Genomic DNA, 20236 nt, shown 5'->3' with positions numbered 1-20236 from the left:
CTGTTACAGAATGTTGTTTAATCTGCAGAGACGATGCAGCATCACCTCTGCATTCGTTGATAACAATACCACAACCTTTCAAGCTCTCATTCGCAAAAGATTATATCAGCTCATAACCCGATGTAACTTGTCTTCCAATCAATGGATTTATGAACTAATGCGAACAGACTGTTATTATCAATCTTTGTATTTGGTTCATTACGACTCAGCTCTTCGGAGTTGAGTATCTGCTTTGTTTCTACTTTCTAGGCTATGTGTGATTGTGTAATATGGACCATCTTGAGTCTGATGCAAATAAATAAATAAAATAAATAGTCGTTTATAAGTTAATTTGAAAACTATCTCCCAGGTGGAGATGGGGGGTAGAACTTTTGAAAGCTAACACATTTTAAAATATCATATTTGTTACACGTTTATTCACTCTTCCCACGTTCCATTTTTAGATGAAGCTCTATCCTTTGTAGGCTATTGCATTAGGTAATTCCGTCAGGTAGCGCAAGCACTCTTCAATTATATCTGCAAAAAAGAAAAAAGAAACCTGGAAATGACGTTGGGATTTGTGATGATATCTTTATGCTCTGTATAGCTCGCATGCAACAAAATAACTAATCCTTGTATGCAATCGGATTCGACAACCCTGATGATTCGGAATGTTGTCCAGGCTATTGAGGGAATTAAAGGGATGAGTGTAGCTTTCGATTAGAGTGACTGTAAATGATCGGCTTTTCACCCAATATTCAGATAGTTTAATTTAGAAACATTTGAACACATAAATAAACAGGCTAGCATAATTTAACTTTTTAAGAGTTTAGGTAGCTTAAGGAATTGACTCGAGTTCCAGATTTCACGAACAGAATATAGAGTGTAATAAATGGAATAGTCTATCAACATATCAGTTCGGGAGACATAAGTACTGCCGAATAATTGCTAATTATTGTCAAAACGACAAAAGTTTGCATGGGCTCAAAAGAACTGCTCTCAATTTTGCTTCTAACTGAATTGAAATTTCAACCCTGCTGACCTGACGTTTAAGCTTTCGATACAAAAATATTCCTTTTTTTTTTTTCTTTTGAACAGACAAATAGGCTGACATTAGGTAATATCTCTTGGCGTTTTGCCCAGCAGAATCTTTGCCTTCGCAATAAAACTTGTTAAAACGCCAAAGGTCGCATAAAAAAATTGTGTTTTTGCGTTGATTTTAGGTCAAAGATGAATTACTACTAGACTAGATAGGAAGTAGGCTATGCTATGGAAAGAAAAAGTTCAGAAGAAAAAGTGAAAACAAAAATGAATCTTAAAAATCCCGAAACGGGGTTGGTTTGTGAAGCTTCAAGAATTAAACGGTTATTGAAAGAGACTGAAAAGCTTGAAAGCGAACATCAAGGATTGTCAGGTATGTTTTCAGAATTTTCTTGTTTAACCTGTAGCCTGAATAAGTAGCCTATAGTTTTTAACTCTTGAACCTTCTGATCTATTATACCGTATAGGTATCACTCTTTGGCCTAAATTTCTTTAGCCCTATTCTAAAAATTTATAAAGATATATCTTCTGTAGCAATAGCTTATTTGCAGTATTGAGCTGATGAATTAGAGCAGGGGTGTGCAACCTTTATTACAGGAGGGCCAGATATAAATAACTGGGGGAAACCGCGGGCCGCACGTTTATTTAACATATGATTTCTAGTAGGCCTAATTACAGGCACAAAAAAGTAGTTTTTAATTATTCATGTTATTCTTATGGCATTATTAGGGGTTATCTCTTTGCAGAAATAATAAGTCAAGACGCATAAATTTCTGAAGAAAACTGCTATTCAAATTTATTCACACCGACTTTATACGAGTTCAGTGAGAAATTTGCAGCTGGCTTCTTTTCCTGACTGCTTTTTCCCAATTTACTTTAATGGAAGTGCTCGCAATTCGAAGTCCATTTTCCAAGTGTTCGTCTGTCAGAACCGATCGATAGGGAGATTTCATGACGCCTATTTTAGAAAAAAATTGTTTGCACAAATACGTTGAGCCAAAAAGAACCATTTTTGAAGCCATGAGTTTTTTCAAATGTGGAAAGTTATCTTGGTTGAGATGTTTTCGGTAAAAATCGCCAAGGTTCATTTCTAAATACTTTGTTTTCAAATCCGTTTTCTCTTGAAGATCAATGAGTCCAAGTTGGATATCAGCTGGTGCTTTGTCAATGTCTGTGTTGAATGGCGAAGAAAATAACAAATGAGATGAGATTTGAAGATGAGATTTGAAGATGAGATTTGATTGAGATGAGAGATTTGATTTGAATCATGAGACTTGAAGTCCTTGAAACGAGCCAAAAATTCATACAACAATTTTTCAAGTTGGTCTGCAAATTCAGTTTTCTTCTCAGGATGCATTCCATAGTCTCTCAAAGTTGGAAAGTGGAAAAGGTTTTCTGTCTGTATGTGAGCTTTCCAAAGTCGTAATTTGTTCATAAAGCCCTTTATGTGACCATACATTTTTACGTTCCAAATGATTAAATACAATGGATTTGCGGTGGCTGGTGGAAGATTTCTAAAATGGTTAACAGAAGGTGCTAAATTTACAGAACAATGATTTACAGAACAATGATCCACTCCACAATGAATTGTTCACACGTAGGCCTACCAGACTAAACTAAATTAAAACACATTTCGCGGGCCGTGCACAATTCAAAATTGGCACATCTTGACGGGCCGCACAATTTTTCTTCGCGGGCCTCATTTGGCCCGCGGGCTGTACGTTGCACACCCCTGAGTTAGAGTATTAGACAGTATAGGCAGAAACATATAAGTTGTTGTTAACAAAAGAGTGAGAGGGAGAACAAATATTACGTGTCAACTGTACTAGGCGCAACTAAAGAATGAATAATAATGTTATGGTTTTATTTATTGTCGCTCTACAACAGCTAAGGTCTTTTAGCGACAGGGCTCATTTTTAATTTGTATCAGGTTTACGATGTTACCACATTATTACCCGACTCATTCTCACTGCGCTATGCAGGATAGAACACAATCGGTACCGTTTTTAAAGTCTTCGGTTTGACCCGACCTGGAATCGATCTCAGATCTACCAGCACCAGAGCCGAAGGCGAAACCACTCGGCCACTGAGCTGGTTCTAAAGAATGAATACACTGAACGCAGAACTAAGAACACGACGCCTACCAATTATGACGTCACACAATTTACGTTGTTGCTTGAGGTTCCATCAACATCCTTCTTTCTTTTAAGAATAGTGAATTACGTTTCCAAAATTATGAGGAATACAAGCAATGCAATAAACATACAAAATAACATTAATAATACACATAATCAGCAAATCTTGCGGGAGGTTTTCGACTTCTCCGAGGACGCTCTCGGACAGACTCCATTTGCTGTTCAAGTTGTTGTGGTTTGCAAGGCTCACAATGTTGACTGGCTTCTGGTAGTGGGTAGTAATAATACGAAGATTCATCACACGTCGTTTTGCAATGATTAGAGCGCACATGAACTCTGTTTCTCCTGTAAGTGGCGCCATCACTCGTGATGATCAAATACGTACGATCAAATAATTGTTTTATTACAGTTCCTTTAAACCAGCCAGGCTTATCCGGATGTTGGAAATAAACAGATTGATTTGGATAGAGGACACTTAAATCCTTTGCATTTTTGTCGTAGGATTGTTTCACCTGCTTTTGACGGTTCATCCTTTTCGAAGGATCAAAAGTACATTGGGTAGAGTTAACAGAAGGAATGATAGAGCGAGTTGCTCGACCAAACACAAGTTCAGCGGGGCTACAATTAGTACTTTGTTGTGGAGTATTTCTAAATTCAAGAAATGCCAAATAAGGGTCTGAATTATCACGAATACACTTTTTAATCAAGTTTTTTACAATTTTTAATCAAATTGTAATCAAGTTTTTGCAGTTAATTCTTATTAAGCTAGGCAGGGAATTGGATATTTGTTAAATTTCTGTTTCATTCCAAATTATAACATAATTTGTACCACTAATGTTCCACCAATTTGTACCACTAATGCTTGAGGTTCCATCAACAGTTGTTTTATTGCTTTTCTGACGTTTTCACACGACATCAGAAACATTTACACTGCGGTCGGGTAAATGTGAAAAAAAAAATTTCAAAAGGCATTCAGAAAAGCACTTTTACATTGCTGGCTAAAGAAGTAAATAATGTAATGGTGATGAACCCTGCTTACCAAATTTGAAAATCATTCCTTGAAAAGTTATTGAGCAAATTATCCGCCTATGGTATGAGCATGATTAGACATATTTATAACGTGAATGCCTACACCTCGGGTAGACTACTCGGCTTGGCCATATTTTGTAACCCAACTGCAACTACTTTGAGCCAAAATACTACCAAATAGAGGCCTAATTTTCAGAAGTAGGTTTCCAAAAGGGTTTGACTTCTTTTACCTGCAATCCGTCACATTCAATCATCAACCATTTTATTTTTCGTCAAAAATCGTTAAATTTATTCCGTTTTGAACTCTGCCCTTAGCCTATTCAAACGTCAACATCGCAGTGAGTCCACACTCCACAACAGTCTACTTTAATTGGGAAAATTATACCTGTGAACTGTGACGTAAGTCATCACTAATTTGGAAGAAAGTGGCGGCTTTGATAACTGATGAAGCCTGAAACTTCACGTTCGATTTTCGCTGAGTCTGCATTTTTTCTAAAATAGGTTACCTCACTACACTTCTAGCCTAAAACTTCAGCCTATTTAATCTACACCCCATTTATTTAAATAACCAATTACATTGAGTAAGTAACGTCGTTTTTCTGAATTTTCCACAGTTACTATTTCGATCTCATTCAAAAACTATTGTTTTTCAGACAACAAGTCATGCAGCGGTGAGTCGGATGCATCAGGGCGTGACAAAATATCTTCAAACGGTTCTGATGAAAACTCATTTATTCATGCTGGAAACATTAAACAAGAGCCAACGGAAAGTGAAATGCAGGTCAAAGAATTTCTTTTCTGAAGACTTTTTTTCTAGAAATGAAACTTTTTAACTCTATAGTTTAGCTAGCAACTCGACAGGCTACAGTTACACATGTTGTAAGCAGGGATGCCAGCGACAAATTTCCAATAAACTTAGATTGTGTGCTTAAAAAAACCCAGATGAGGCAAAAAAAAACCCAGGTCCAGAAAATATGTAGTAAAGCGGTTAAAAAAAACCTGTGTGTGCTTTCAGCACCATTTTAAAGCATTACACAGAAGCCTCAGAAAGCTACAAATAGTAACACGTACCATAGCCTATATATAATTATACAATATTCATGCTTATGTTGGTATGGTAGTTAATATATACCATAACTAATCCAGAAATTGATTGCAGCAGTTGCAAATAAAAGTGCTCAATGTTTAAAAGACAGAGCTAATGTAAATTAACTTATGTGTAATGTAATATAACTATATACAAAAATAAGAGCTTGGTAGGCCTATGTGGGCTCACAGCAAAGACTTTGGTTCAAAATTACCTTTATGGTAAAGCGTCTACCTAGCAAGGTTCAGTGTGTGTTTAACCAAAATTTCTAAAACTGACTAGATGTATGAGTGTATAGGCTAGCCATTAAGGTTAGTTTTGACGTTTGAACTAAACTTTATGCGGTGTGAGTTGTAGACTGCGGCTGAGGAGAATCATCATACGTGCTTACAGTTTGGTGTACAACTACGATAACTTGGTTCTTAGCAATAAACCCTGCTTAGCCTTTTTCATTTGAACATACTGTTGAAAAGAATAACTCAAATTCACAATAAATAAATGTTCAGTACGGTAACACAAATAGTTGTACTACTCCAATTTTTAGTCATCCACATTTTCATAAAGTTGGATCATTTCTTCAGCATCCTGTACCTCACTGACTGCAGTAGTTGATGCAAAAAACATTATCATTTTTGTGTTGCAGTGTGGACCATTTATCGAAGATCCCAGTGCTTTAATACCGTGCAAATTCTGTACAAAGTTAAAAACCAAAAAAACCTAGATTTACCTAAATTTGAAATAAAAAAACTTAAAACCCAGATGTGGTCAAAAAAACCCAGATCTAGGTGGAAAAACCAAGCTCTGGCATCCTTGGTTGTAAGCCGCTGATGCAGAATTAGTCATCGAGATGGTAGTTTGATGTTCCCATTTATAGCGGAAGTGAAATTTCATGCAGTGTTTTCGCTGAGCAGATGAACTACTGTTATTTATAACGTTTTACTGTAGATTTGTTTACAATACAACAGGTTGTTGTTGTTTACGATTTCATATGCATAGCGTATGAATATACGTAGGCCCAGTAGTGTTGCCAGAGAGTCTAGGAGGTACTTTTATACCCGATCCCAAGATGATTTTATGGACCCGTAACCTTTCCAAGAAGCCCGGGAGCTTTAAGAAGCCACCTCCTAGTGCGTTTTGTCGGAAGTATCTTTATTTGGGTGTCAAATATCTCATTGGCACTGAGCTCAAACTATCTTCTCAACCACCCTGTGTAGACAGATAAATCTATGAAGTGGTGTTTTCACAAAAATTACAAAAACGTTTATTTCAGACCTTTGCGCATCATACGATGAATGAGCTGCTTGGTCTCTATGGTTACGAACAGGTTGGTGAAAGTGACATAAAAAGGATTCGTCCTATCAAACATCAAGTTCCAATTTCTTTACAAAAACAACAAGAAAACTTGTCAGAGTTGTCACCAACTGAACTTCAGGCTTGCACTAGCCAATCCATGAGAAGTGAGTGGCTTACATAAGACGATTGGTCTATCTATTGTTTGGGGTTGAACCAAGAGGTGCGCAAGTGGTTAGCCTTTTAGCTTGTATTGTAATCTTTCCACATTAGTTCTATGTCGTGTTTGTATGCACTTGCAACGAGTCTCAATTTTAACCTATTGCAGTAGGTTACGCGTTACGCCTTTCAGCAGTTGAGTACAGTCCAATCTCCAATGATATATTCACCCGTAACTTACAACGCTCCCATAAATAAAAAGTAGACTATGCCATTTTGTCATCTTCACCAATGACGTGAAAATAAATTTATTACTTTCTTTAAAGTAAAAATTTCGATGCTTAATTTTTTTTCAAACACAGTTGCTCCCACTATTAGCCTATATCTGCAATGTTACTGCTGAATAGTAAATACGTAGGCTCTGGGCTTCCTTAAAATGTTATTTCAAAAACATCGGAGTTTTGGGTTAAGGTAAGTGATAGCCAAGATGTAAACAAACTGTGCTCACTGACGCCGAATTTACAACAACCAGTAATTGAAACAACAGAGTGTTATTGGGCCTAGAAAACATATCATCGTATCATCGTTTCAGGCTACAGCGACGATGATGAGGTAAAATGTGCGTGGTGTGGGAATCCAAGTCATCCAGCGTTTACATTGAAGGAGGATGATTTGCTGAAGAGCTTTTGCAGTGAAAAGTGTTTTGCTGCTTGTCGAAGAGCGAAATTTAAAAAAGCCAAGGTAAGCTGAATAAGGAAGCACGTATATTGCTTTACATTGGTGTATTTTAATGTAGACTTATGTTCTCGTTCGTCATTCCTTAACGCTCATCTAGGCTACCAACACGTCTTTTATTCCCATGATCACGTCAAGAAGTATCACCCGGAAAATATATGTTGTATTAGCGTGCGATGTTGCATGAATCACGCTATAATTTGAAAATCAAGACACTGTAACGTAACACTATATCATGTAAATAGACGTTTGTCTTATCCAGTTGTTTTCAATTTATTTCCATTTACCCTGACGCATACTAGTTAAGTTGTCTAATCTTACCACAAATATAGATCATCTAACAAACTCTGCAGAAAAACCGTAAAACTTTGCGTTATCAAAACGTTTCCTATACAATTATTTAAAGAACCGAAGTGAAGATTACACTACTAAAAAGAGCAATAGGCGTTAACTAGTTAAAATAGAAAAGAGGGTATTAATATTTTTGTGAAATCAGTGTTTTCAAAATACAATACTTAAAATGCAGCAACTGGATCAACACACGTCTTTAATTAATTACATCGCTAAAGATTTAAAAACTTCATTTCCTAACACGTTTTTTTTAAACACTGTATGAGCTTAGTTTTAGAAACTCTATAGCCTACAGTACAATAGGCTATATAGTTTTAAACTGTTGGTTTGCATAGCATTCCGACTGTTTCGTGTTCTCTGTTTCTAATCACAATCTTTTTCCTAGAGCAACACCAACACTTCACTGAACGAAAATCCAATATACAGAGGAAAAATGAGCAACCTCAGTTCCTCAGAAAGCGACAGGGAGCACACGGAAATCACGAATTGCACTTCTCCTTCCAATATAGTGAAACGGAAGGGCATGTTTTACCAAAATGACAACCAGGAACGCTTTGTAGTTGGCTCTAGTGATGGTTCTTACAAAAATAAGCCTACATGGTTGATCAAGGATCAAGACACTGAAAAGAAAGGAGATACACGTGGCTCATTTGTCAGAAAGAATGCTTTACGTAATGGGTCTGCGGATCTAGTTTCAGAAAGAATAAACAAAACGAAAAGGAAGAACTCGCCACCGCAACATAAGCATGACTATAACTTTTCCAAAAAAGTTGCGGGAAACTCTGTTGATTATAGATCTGAGTCGGGTGTGAGACAAAACAAACAAAGAGGGAGATCTGACAGAAAAATTTCTGCGGATTTAAAAAATTCGTTTCGTTCTTCGCTTGAGGCACCAGATCAGCAAAACATAAATTCGCTTAACCAGTCACCCGTGTTTAACTTTCAACCTCACTTAAATCAACCCTTTGTGGGTTTTCCCAGCTTGCTCAATTCAGCAATTGGGCCACCGAAATTAGATTTGGATAGTTTTAGACTTGGAATGTTGGCGGCTTACAGCCAAACCAAACCCGAAACGCACCCCGGTCATTTGCATGATAGTGGGTTTAATTTTGAGACACCTTTTCTCCAAAACGGTGTCAAGACTGCCTTAACCTCAAACAGGTTAGCAAGCTGTTCTAATAACTTTGAAAAAAATGATTCGTCAAATCTCGAAAAACTGTCGTCTTACAAAGAAGAGCTTAAGCCGATGACTAATGAGCTAAAAACAAATAACAGTGATCCCACTCATAAGCCAGATGATGACAAGGATGCCGCATTTCCGTTTTTTCGTAACTTTCCGACTCCGCTTCTTATGGTACCATTTCCTATTCCTATCCCCTTTCCCTTTGTACTGCCTGTTCCTTTTGATGGCACCAAACCTTTAAATTCAAACAATAATGAGTCAGGAAACGTTTCATCTGAAAGTAGTGACCATTGCCACAAAGATATAGGAGGTGAAAATAGTAAAACGCATTCCTTACATTTTTCGTGGGGGCTTAAAACGGAAAAGAATAAATTTGTGTCAAACTCAATGGACCATGAAACAGAACAGAGTTGCTTAGGTTCATTGAAAACTCTTGAAGAACAGAGAGGTGGTACTGCATGTGCAGCCATTGATCTTTCCGTTCGGACAAGAGATAGCTTGAGTGAAACTTCCTATTCTTGTGGTTGTCACTCAAAACGACAGTTAGACGATGGCCAAGAGTCCAATTCCAAAAGCAAAGTTATGAAATTGAGTTGAAAAAAGTATCGAAATCTGAACAACTTTGGTAGATACTTATGCATTGGTAAAACTTTTCTAGAAATTAAGATTTAACAGTTAAAAGTTCGAGAAGAATACCAAGCTTACGATTGGAAGTTTTTGACATCAAACGAAACAGTTTGCTTCTCCAATCATTCAGATTTTTATTTACAGAAAAATTGAAAAAACAATTAGTTCTTTTGCTCTGCTTCATCATACAGTCTTTCATTCATTTCGTGCTGATCGAAACCTTGGTTGTGTTAAAAATGTCAGTTTTCTTTCCGTATAAAACGCTGATTGAACCAAAGGTACGAATCTGTTGGCTTGGGCAAAATAAAATGAAAATAACCTAAAAAAATTTCAAAACAACTTACAGATCGACCGGAATTATGTTCTTTTATGAATCGTATGGACCATCTTTGATATTGCACTGCTGCACGCCTTTCATAGCTTAGGCGGTCTGAACGTCGTATATACACACGATGCAATTGTCACTTGTTGCTATCCTGTACATCTTTACTGAGTAATATAATTCTTGTAGTTTTTCTACAAAAAAACTTATTTGTCATACAAAAAAAATAGATAAATTTAACGCGGTAAAGGCGGTGGTCGGGAGCTCTTGTGGCATGAACCAGGTGGTGCGATCCTGACGAACCCAGCCTCACGAGCAAAACACCGGTGTCTATTGCTGTCAATTCGTGCTGCAATCAGCTGCAGAGATACAAGCACTTGAAACTTTGTGTTCTTGCATTTAATATTTTCAAAAGATCCAGCATAGAATTCTAATTGTTTATTTAAATCTCAATGTTAATTTTAAAATTAAGTTGCATTATATCGTATTTAGTCAAGTTATAGACAATGTGTTCACAATATCAAAACTGATATATTAACCTATATTGTATCGGTTTTAACTGATATGTTTTTTTTTTTTTTTGCATTTTTAGCCTCTATTTCATGTACAGCACTTTCCTGATTGAACTGTTTTTTGTTTGTTTTACTTTTGCTCCTCAATCATAACTGCTGTCGACCTGAGAAACTGCTAACAAAAAAATAATGATTTAGGAAAAATAACGCGATGATTTTGTTCTTCTAATACAGGACGTTGTTGCATGACTTTGAAATGGCAAAATTTTGTAGGCCGATTCCTTATCAAGTACCACTACTCAAAATTAAGACAAAAAACATGACTTGGTGCGCCAAAATTTTAGCAAGTGCTGACTCGTACGAAAAAATTTGAAACGTTATTTTTCTTTGAGCTGAAACGCAAGCATCTTCGCCAAATGGAAGTCTTATTAAAAACTTGAAACCTAACAGAAGGTTTCAAGTCACAAATAAAACAAGTAAATGGCTGCTGCTCAGCCAGCTATAACATAATAATGAAACCGTACCATTGTGAGACTTGGAGTCGGATAGAATTTTGCATTCGGTTGGTGCTTGCAATCAGCTCTGGTTAGTCACGACTGGTTTCTTTTATTACATTAAGACAACGTCATAAGAAACAAAATATACGCCAAAACAGAATAATTTGAGAACGATTTAAAAAGAAACTCAATCCGTAGACGGAATTTTTCGCACAGGTTGGAGTCTCTATTACGGGAGAAAATTCCGTTTACCATTGGTACTCCAGTGTACTATTTCCTCTTTCAACATCGTATCGTTGTCACGTGAATGTAACTTTATACAAAGTATCAGATGTGATGAGACCTGCGTTACTATTATATGCCAGGCAGAGTTATCCTCAACACTCATGTATGACTGTTTCAATCGACATTAAGCTATTCCCTTAGGCCTAACAAAGTCTATAGATCCTACACATTTTCATATGTATGGTCAATGATGTGTAGCTCGCTATGATTTGTAATAACCACTCATCTGCCTATCGGTAAATATACCAATCGCTTGTTTATCAGAAAGAATAAATAAGTTACGACAAAACGACCGCAAAATCTAGCCTCGCAGTCTCTATCGGGATTGGAAATAATATTATAAAACTGTTGCAGGCTACTGTAGTGTGGGGCTGTAGTTTAGATTTTTAAGCGTCCGAGCTTGTGTGCTATCTCAGAGTGCTATCTCACCGATTTCAAGAACAAGATTTCCATAGTGGTATTTGGTAGAAAACATCTCTAAGAAAGGGTTAGGGTTAGACAAGATCAAAGACATTCGTTAATGGTAGAACAACTTTTTGTTTTAATTCACGCTCAATGTCAACAGTAGAAACAAGTTGCCATAATGAGTGGAATAAATGAGCAGGTCTTTCTTTGTTAATTTGATTTAAGTTATGAAGTTAGTCTTCCAAGAGGAAATGCAATAAGCTTCTACCAGTTTTATTATCTGGAAGTTATTGTCAGTAAATCTCCAACATAACCAAACTTTGCCACAATTTCACTTTTGTCTTGCAAGGTCAAACTTTCTTCTTTGGTCAGTGCAGTGCAGTGCTCCGAGGATGACGCCAAGATGGAAGATTCCAATTCTGGAAGATTCTAGCAAAATTCTGTCATACTGTTTAACTCGAAGACAGCATGTATGGAAAAAGTCGATATCACGCGTATTCACAACTTTGATGTGCAAACGAAACTTCTGACTTTATTGACGCCTATCGATTTCTTTACAGAGCAAAATCACTCTGGTTGTGTTTGAAGACGTTTGATTGCCCCTCACTAAAGTCTCAGAACCGTGCTAAAAAGTCTCCGAGACAGCCACATGTATTTGGTCCTGATCTGGTCAGATCCGTACCCGATCTGGTAAAGATCTGGATCAGATAAAGTGGTTGTCTAAGCTGTAACCTTATGTTTTCTCTAACACATAACATGTGCTGAGTGCACCATGACAGACAGCAGACATTTTAGCTTCACAGCTTTAGCCACTTTGAGAAAGCGCTAACGCATCTGCTGTACGAGGCAATATGATCGTTTTAGAACATTTGCAAGACGCAGTCTTCTGGTACTAGGAAGATCACCTGTTAGCAGATGATCTGCTCTGCTGAGTGTAGACCAGGGGTCACCACACTTTTTTCACTGAGGGCTGGATTGCTGCGAGATTAACAGCTGCAGGCCGGATGCAGATTGCGATAAGATATACAACTATTTACAATCTCCATTGACTTGAATTGAGCACAAAAAATAACAAAGTCGGCGGTGGAATAGCAAAGTTGTGATGAAAATCGAAAGGTTGCTGGAAAAGTTATCCCCTGGTGTGATACACTACATGGTATCGTTCTCTTGAAAAAACATTACATCTTTCCAATTTGGCCTAGGCTGTCTCCATTTGTGGTGGCCTAATGATAAAAACAGAACACCAACTTGTAGGCTGCCTAGCGGAAAAATACACAAATTCAACATACATCAACGAACTATAAGAACGAACAATTTAAACAAAAAACCTTTTCTCTTTTTCCCTTAACTGTTGTAGTGCGGCTGTTATTTCCGCAGCACGTGGCGGGCCAGATGAAATCATCTTGCAGGCCGGTTCCGGCCCGCGGGCCGTAGTTTGGTGACCTCTGGTTTAAACCGATAGTTGTGAATCTAAGTAATGATCGCGTTGCGTCGGAGTTAAGAAAGAAAACGCTCATCACATAAACAAATCAAAAACTGCTTGTTTGAAAAACTTTTCCCCAACCACATCGACTTTCTGGGCAGTTGTACAGTAAACCAGTGGTTTCAACCGGTGTTCCGCGCAGGGTTATGGAGTCGGAGAGATTTTGGCGTGTCCGGAGTCGGCCAGATAAACCGAAGAGTTGGAGTCGTATATTTTTTGATCGATTCAACAGCTCTGTTAGTGCTGTGGTGTCGCAATCGTGGAGTCAGAGAGATTTTGAGGTGTCCGAAGTCGGGAACGGAGTCGGCCAGTTATAAACCGAAAAGTCGGAATCGAGTATTTTTCCCCGTCTCCACGGCCCTGGTTTAGTGGAACACTAGTGCTGCTTGAAAGATCGTCAGATGTTCCTCAAGAACTTTGTTAACTTGACCATTGTTCTATGGAAGACCAGTCGAAAATCAAACTCACAAGAGCCTCGTATTTGTCTTTCAATTTCAGTTTGTCAATTAAAAGCTTTGCAATTTCTGCCTGAATATCAACTTTGTGCTTATCCAAACAGGTGCAGATATAGCACTTAGAAAAACTGAAAGTGAAGAAGTTATTGTTGTATTGTTTGTTTTATCACATCATCATAGAATTTCGTTTGGTGCTTTGCAGGATTATTTTAATGCATAAAGTGTTCCGTGGCTCAAGAAAGGTTGAAAAACACTAGAGTAAACTATAGCACCTAATTGGTGTGTGGAAAATTGTCACTTTGGACGCATATTTAGAATATACAAAAATCAATTGCTTGAACTTAATCACGTGTTTTATTTGATAGAGTTCAAATTTGGTTACTGAATGTAATCATATAGGCTAATTTCATTGGATGAAAAAAACTTAAAGTTATCCATATGAGTCAGTTAACCTCTTTAAGCAATTGCCTGATTTATTTTTAAGTCCTAACAAGGTGTATTTGACATTCGAAACAATATTAGTTCGGGAAACAAGATTAAATCTGACTACTCCAGCGCCCTACCTCCTATCACGCAACTATAGGCTACCCTTGATCAGGCCCGGATTTAGGGGGGGGCAGAGGGGGCAGGTGCCCCGGGCCCCCCGACTTTTGAAGGGCCCCCCGACTTTTGAAGGGCCCCCCTACGTGGAAAAAATGTGATTTTGTGTTATTTTTTCTTCCTTTCAGCCTTTGAAGTTTCTGCAAAATGCTGTGCAGTGCTGGATTGATGCTATTGTAGACGCAGAGGTGGATTTTCGCGCCGTAGGCGCGAAAAATTTTTTTGCACGGGGGCCCCCCGATCTAAAAGTGCCCCGGGCCCCCATCAGCTAAATCCGGCCCTGCCCTTGATTAACAAATATCCGATGTCATGTTTTATTAGGTTAAGACGCAACGTGAGCCGAGTTTTCAGTTTTCACCATTGCATTTACAAAATTTGAAGCAGTCTACTTGTTGACCAAACCTTCTCGAAAGGCCTGCCGACTCTTTTGAATCTTAGATGGCTCAACCAAACTTTTAGTAGCCGTTTTGATTTCGTTGAGCAGTAGAGTTACTGAAAACTGTTTTTTATACAATTTAAAATTTTCCACACCTCAAAGTGTTTCATTTTTTAAATTTAAAACTTTATGAAAACCTTTCTTGTGAGAAAGGAAAGTGTGTTACTAACAAACGATCAAAGCTACTGTAGGTTAAACAATTGGAAACGACAAACAAAGGAATAAGAAAGAATATTGTTAGGCCACGCTTGCATCGTGGCAGACCTGAAAATTAGAAATATATGACGAGTGTTTATAGGCAAAGGGCGTTTTCACATAATGAATATGAAATTGAGACTTTCAAATTACGTCACAAGTCATTTCCCCGTTTGACCGCAGACTTTAATCGCTGAAGCTTAACCAGAGAAAAGTATTGGATTTCACGTAGGCTAGGTGCAGTAAAAACCTGAGTTGAAATCGGTTTGCTTTTGTTGTAAACGAGATGATGTTTGAAAAAGAACAAGTGAAAAAGATTTACAAAAAAAAATTATAGAGACGTGATGAAACTAAAAGGATAATAACGAAAGGGGCCATGAAAGGATAAAACGAAAGGGGCCATGGCCCCCCCAAATTTTCAAAGTTTGGATTCCGAAGTTAAACCCTTTGTTGAAAATATAATATAATTTGTATAAATTTATATCGTTTTCTAAGACATCTGGCTATTAACACCCCCCAAGACTTGTTTTAGACACACAGAAAGACACCAATAAATTTTGCAAATTGTAAATCGCGCAAAGTTTACGCGATTTACGCTTCTTTTAACTAATCTGTGGAAGCAATTTCAGAATCGCTTACTCTGTTGTTTTTTTTTATAGTTTTTGTGTAGCTGAGTTTTGTGTTCTCTAATTTTAGCCGCAGTTTTTGCGCGTTTGTGTGTAACAGCTATCTTTAATAAGTTAATAGCTGTTTATCTGTCTATAAATTTCATACAAATATTACCCTGAAAGTGTTTCCAGAAAGCGCTATAATCCATTATTTGAGTGTAATTTTGCAAAAATTTTCCGGGGGAGCATGCCCCCGGACCCCCCTAGAATACGCGTGCTTTCGGCACGCCATAGCCCCCCATCAGTTTTATTGCTTTACCCACCAGGATACGCCACTGCACATCAGGTGGCGATATCTTAAATAAAACACTTTGTCGTTCTCTTCAATTCATCAAATATTTGGCCCCCCAATTTTTTTTTTCTTGCTACGCCACTGCTAATACACGCAGCAAACAACTGAGAATCCTGAAAACTTTTCATACAAAAGGCTGTCAATGCTTGGAATCAAGTGCGACAATAAAAGAAGAAGAATTACCGGAATTCCGTTGGTTCATGTGATTTGTTCACTATCATCGTCATCAACTGACGAGTCCAGTCCTGTGAATGTATTTCATAGCTGTATTCTATAAACGAATAAAGTAGTGTATTTTATAGCTGTGTTTTGCAAAGGATGATGGAGAACAAAAAAACGTTTGCAATTTCGTTTCTTTTAGCATGTACCGTACCGTTGCTCGGTTGTCTTTACGTCACTCTTTACTTGTGGTTCATAGCTGCTGTGATCAACAAAAAAAATTGTGATGAAAAATAAGAGACTGAAAGCTAAGAAAATTTACCTAATAAATATTTAATGTTTTTATGATGCTGCTTGACTACAGGTTACTAACTACAAGGATAGTTTACGCCATAACTTAACAGTGAACTTTGTTTAAAACCCAACATCTGCCGAATGCAATCAACCTTCAAAAAATATCCGACCCGTTTTCTGGGTGGTAAAATGATTGAGAACAACAACTGTTCTAAACTATTTTGTTGTTAAGCCAATGTTATAAAAAACCAACCACTGGCACTTTATGTGTAATGTGACCTTGTTTTGAACACTGCAGTAAGTTCAGGCTCTTGAAATTTGATAGGGCAGCTTAGAAAATGCGATCCGCTAGCATTCAACAAAGCGGGCTTGTTTTGCAGTTTCTCTTGCAAAATATCGAATTAATTTGAAATTTGACCGGCGTATCGGACAAGGGAATTTGAGCATGGCGATCAAATAACCCGATGCCCTTAAGAGAAACAAAGCGATTTGGAGGGTTAATTGGTAGATGAGAGGCACTTGTCATACAATACTGTTGGTTAAGTCCGTGGCTTGTTTGCTTGCAAGTCTTCCACTTCAATGCAGTAAAAGATTTAAAAAAATTTTACGAACTTCATGCACAACTCAGCTGCTTGAAACTTGAGCTTTTCAGCAAAGAAAACCTCATGGCCTTAATGATGAAGCATTGGTCCAAACATAAACAGTAAAAGAGAAATAGCTTCATCTGGACTAGATGTTAACCGTTGGTTTACATTGATTCAATGCCACTGATACTACTTTAAACTTATTTTAAATTGCTTGTCATATTTATTATTAAATATTCATTATCTCACTATAGTTTAATGAAAATTAACTGCAGAAATAAAATTGGGTACACCTATGCGTTTCTCATGGAAATGGGGCGGTCGAATTGTTCAAAACAAAACAACTGATTTTAGGTTAAAACGAAACATAACATATCGAAGTATTGTTGTATTATTTTCCAACAGCTATCGTAATTAAACAATATTACAACGTCGCTTTAAAAGCTTTTATTAAACTGTTTATTTGAGGCTTTACCTGATGATCTGCTGCATGATTCAGGCACTTTAATCACAGTCTAAAATATCGTTTCTTGTGTCAAAACACATCACAATAAACATGATTGCAATTTTAGAAGGCTGTTTACATTAGAGGTAGCCTACATACTTTATTTGACACGAACTTTTTTCAAGTTAAAACGAAACGAAGTTCTGGACAAAAACTAACTCAAACAAAATCAAATCAAAGATACATTGCGTCAGTGACGTAGCTAGAAAGAAATTTTTAGGGAGCAAAAACAAATGTTGGGGGGCCAAGATAAACTTTTGCCCCTCATAGCCCCCCTCCTGTGCTACGTCTCTGCATTGTGTGAAACTCGTTTTCAAAATTTTCGAAAACTTGCTTGCCTAAAGAAATGGTATTTTGTCAAAAACAATCGTTTAAAGGCCAACCACTTTATGTTAGCGAAGATTTCGTACGTGTTGTTTTTGTTTCTACTTACAAACAAGACAAACCAAGAATTTTCACAGACTTAATTCGAAGTGAACCAAGTCAAGTAAATAAAACAAAGTAGTTTATTTGTCTTATCCAATGGATGAATGTTATCTTCTTTTTTTGGATAAGCGGCAAGTTGCATTATTATCAAATAAAGGCCTGCAACAATCTACGGCGCTCCAGAAGATGTAGGCTATGTCAATTGCACAACACAATGAATGTTTGACACTGCCCCGAAATTTAGTTCAGATTCCCGCTACCCTCTCAAGGGTGATACAAGGCTGAACTTTTCGATCAATGGCATGAACTGGCGAGGAAAATCAAGCATTGAGACAAAGCAGAAAACATTAAGGCCTACCTGCAGCTAAGCTTTGGAAAATGTAGCTGTATTTTACCTGTGAGAGTTGGATAAATTCTTGCAACATCAAAACAATTAACAAATGCAACCAATAAATGATAATTGCTGTATGTATTATATAATGTATATTATGTTTTTATTGTATATTTAAATGCCATTCCTTGCATTTCATGAGAAAAGGTTGGCGTATCAACTCAAAAGCGGAATCTCAGCTCAAATGCGCCACCAAACGTTTAAATTAGAAGTAGCCTGAGACAGTTGCTTTTATGGAATCAACAACTCAGTTAACTGCTGACATTTTATTAGAGTGGTGTAAGGGGCATAAAGAAAAGAAAATGTGGTTACCTTACCCAAAAATCAATATGGAAAAAATAAGGTTTCAAAAGTCAGCGTAGGGTTTCACCCAGCATTATCTGACCTTAGTGGCCTAATAGCTTATACAGTATAATGTCGGCTGCATAGCCGAGTGGTGAGAGCCCTGGAACGGCAATCGAAAGGTATGCCTGAAGGTGGACATGAAGATTGGCTTCCTTGCCTTCACGTCCACTTAATCTAAATCTTCAATCACCAGGAGTAAGCCTGGATAAGACAAAAAAAGAAGCTTATATAACTTAATTGCGTGGAAATGCTTTTGAAAAGGTATTTTTGTGGTACGGTAGGCCTATTAGCCTATGTTAATGAAAATTGTGCGCCCACATTTCTTTCTTAGCACTACACCACAGAAAAAGTCTAAGAGGTAGTTCAAATATCACGCAACGTTCTTCGAGTAGGCTAGTTAGGCTACAATCGTCATAAGGTTGGCAACATAGCTTACGTCACAAGGAGAGGAAGGAAGTGAATAGAGTCGTATGACATTCGTGCAGCCCCAAAAATGACATTGACGGATAGCAAATAACTGCGGTTTTATTTCATAATTTTTCTGTTGGACGTTCCGTTACTGCTAGTCTCGCAGCCTCACGCGAAACCAATTAGGGATAAAAATTTGTCCGCCCCGATAGCTTAGTTGGTTAGCGCGTGACTTATAGAACAATGAAGCTTCAAGATCAAGCGGCGCTGGTTCGACTCTCGGGTTGTGCGATTGAGCAACGCACGATAAGGACTGCTCTCCATTCAGCGGCATCTAATGGATGGAATAATTCCCTGGCAAACAACACTTCAACAATCGGAAACTTCACTCTGTCAATCTCGGTGACCAGGCCTGTGTCAGCGATTCAAGGCTCTACATTACAAGTATGCAAAACTGCCAGGATTAAGCGCTGCAAGAAGCTTTCCCAGTCCGAGGATGTACAGTACAGTAGGCCTACTGTAGATTCAATCAATCACAGTTCGCTTTAGGCAGGCTTACAACTCTAAGCAATTGGACTTTCTTCAGTCCTAAAAAGATCGTCTCGAGTCTAACCGCCGGTACCTAAGGGTTAAAAACAAATTTAGTTTTGTAGTAATGTAAAATGTTTGGTTTTTTTTAATATAGAAAAAGAATCTCATGTCGTTAGAAGTTTAAAACACTTTTTCAGGTTAAGGCCAAGTAGGCCTACTCCACTTTCAGACAAAACTTTTCGTTTCGACGCAAAATTTGTTTCAAAATAAGTTGTTTCCGTTAGTTGTGAGAATATCTGCTCAGCCTGAGAAAGCTTGATCCTGGCGGGTTCGCATTTGCAGAGGCTTTGAAGTATTGACGCATGCCCGCTCACAGGAATTGACAGTTTCCACATGTCGGAATAGACCTTTTGCACATTCAAAATCACCAGAGCGTGACGTTTGAGTTATGCGGAGTCTGAGGGTTGAGAATCGCTTGTTTACTACGGTTTATGAAGGCGTTTCTTGTTATTGCAAGCAAGCGTGAGGTCGGTGGCAGGTGAAAGTAAATTTTTTGTGTTTATGAATTGTTGTAGATTATCGGCACACTTCAATTCTTGTTCGTTTTAATCATAGTGTTGGCTAACAGACTAGGAAAGGCAATTTAGGACGCCATTGTGAAGCGTGTGCATTTTGACCGAGAATTATGGACCACGATAGTGGCACCTTGTCTTGCAACATTTTATTTTCATTCTGCATAACATAATATGCAACAAACCAACCACATTTTATTGATGATACCAAGCATAGTCACTGGTATTTTCCTGTCGAAGATGTGAAATTGACGA

General features: G+C 37.7%; 1 protein-coding gene across 1 annotated transcript; it reads left to right on the top strand.

Annotated features, from left to right (window-relative positions):
• The first annotated feature begins 1218 nt into the window (after positions 1–1218).
• LOC145769485 (uncharacterized) lies at positions 1219–10417 on the top strand. The gene is made up of 5 exons (XM_082581131.1): positions 1219–1393; positions 4838–4965; positions 6542–6728; positions 7313–7461; positions 8192–10417. Exons 1-5 carry the CDS (start codon positions 1249–1251, stop codon positions 9584–9586), a joined length of 2004 nt encoding a protein of 667 aa, XP_082437257.1. The 5' UTR covers positions 1219–1248; the 3' UTR covers positions 9587–10417.
• Positions 10418–20236: the final 9819 nt, after the last annotated feature.

The sequence above is a fragment of the Aplidium turbinatum genome, chromosome 4 (assembly GCF_918807975.1).
Source record: "Aplidium turbinatum chromosome 4, kaAplTurb1.1, whole genome shotgun sequence".
Lineage (NCBI taxonomy): Eukaryota > Metazoa > Chordata > Ascidiacea > Aplousobranchia > Polyclinidae > Aplidium > Aplidium turbinatum.
This window is presented reverse-complemented; position numbering and strand designations above follow the sequence as displayed.

What these genes read in the sequence shown, in the direction of transcription:
- LOC145769485 (XM_082581131.1), top strand. Translation starts at nt 1,249, where the DNA reads ATGGAAAGAAAAAGTTCAGAAGAAAAAGTGAAAACAAAAATGAATCTT. An exon ending in CACTAGCCAATCCATGAGAA is followed by an intron (nt 6,729 to 7,312) that starts GTGAGTGGCTTA and finishes TCATCGTTTCAG; the next exon opens with GCTACAGCGACGATGATGAG. An exon ending in CGAAATTTAAAAAAGCCAAG is followed by an intron (nt 7,462 to 8,191) that starts GTAAGCTGAATA and finishes TCTTTTTCCTAG; the next exon opens with AGCAACACCAACACTTCACT.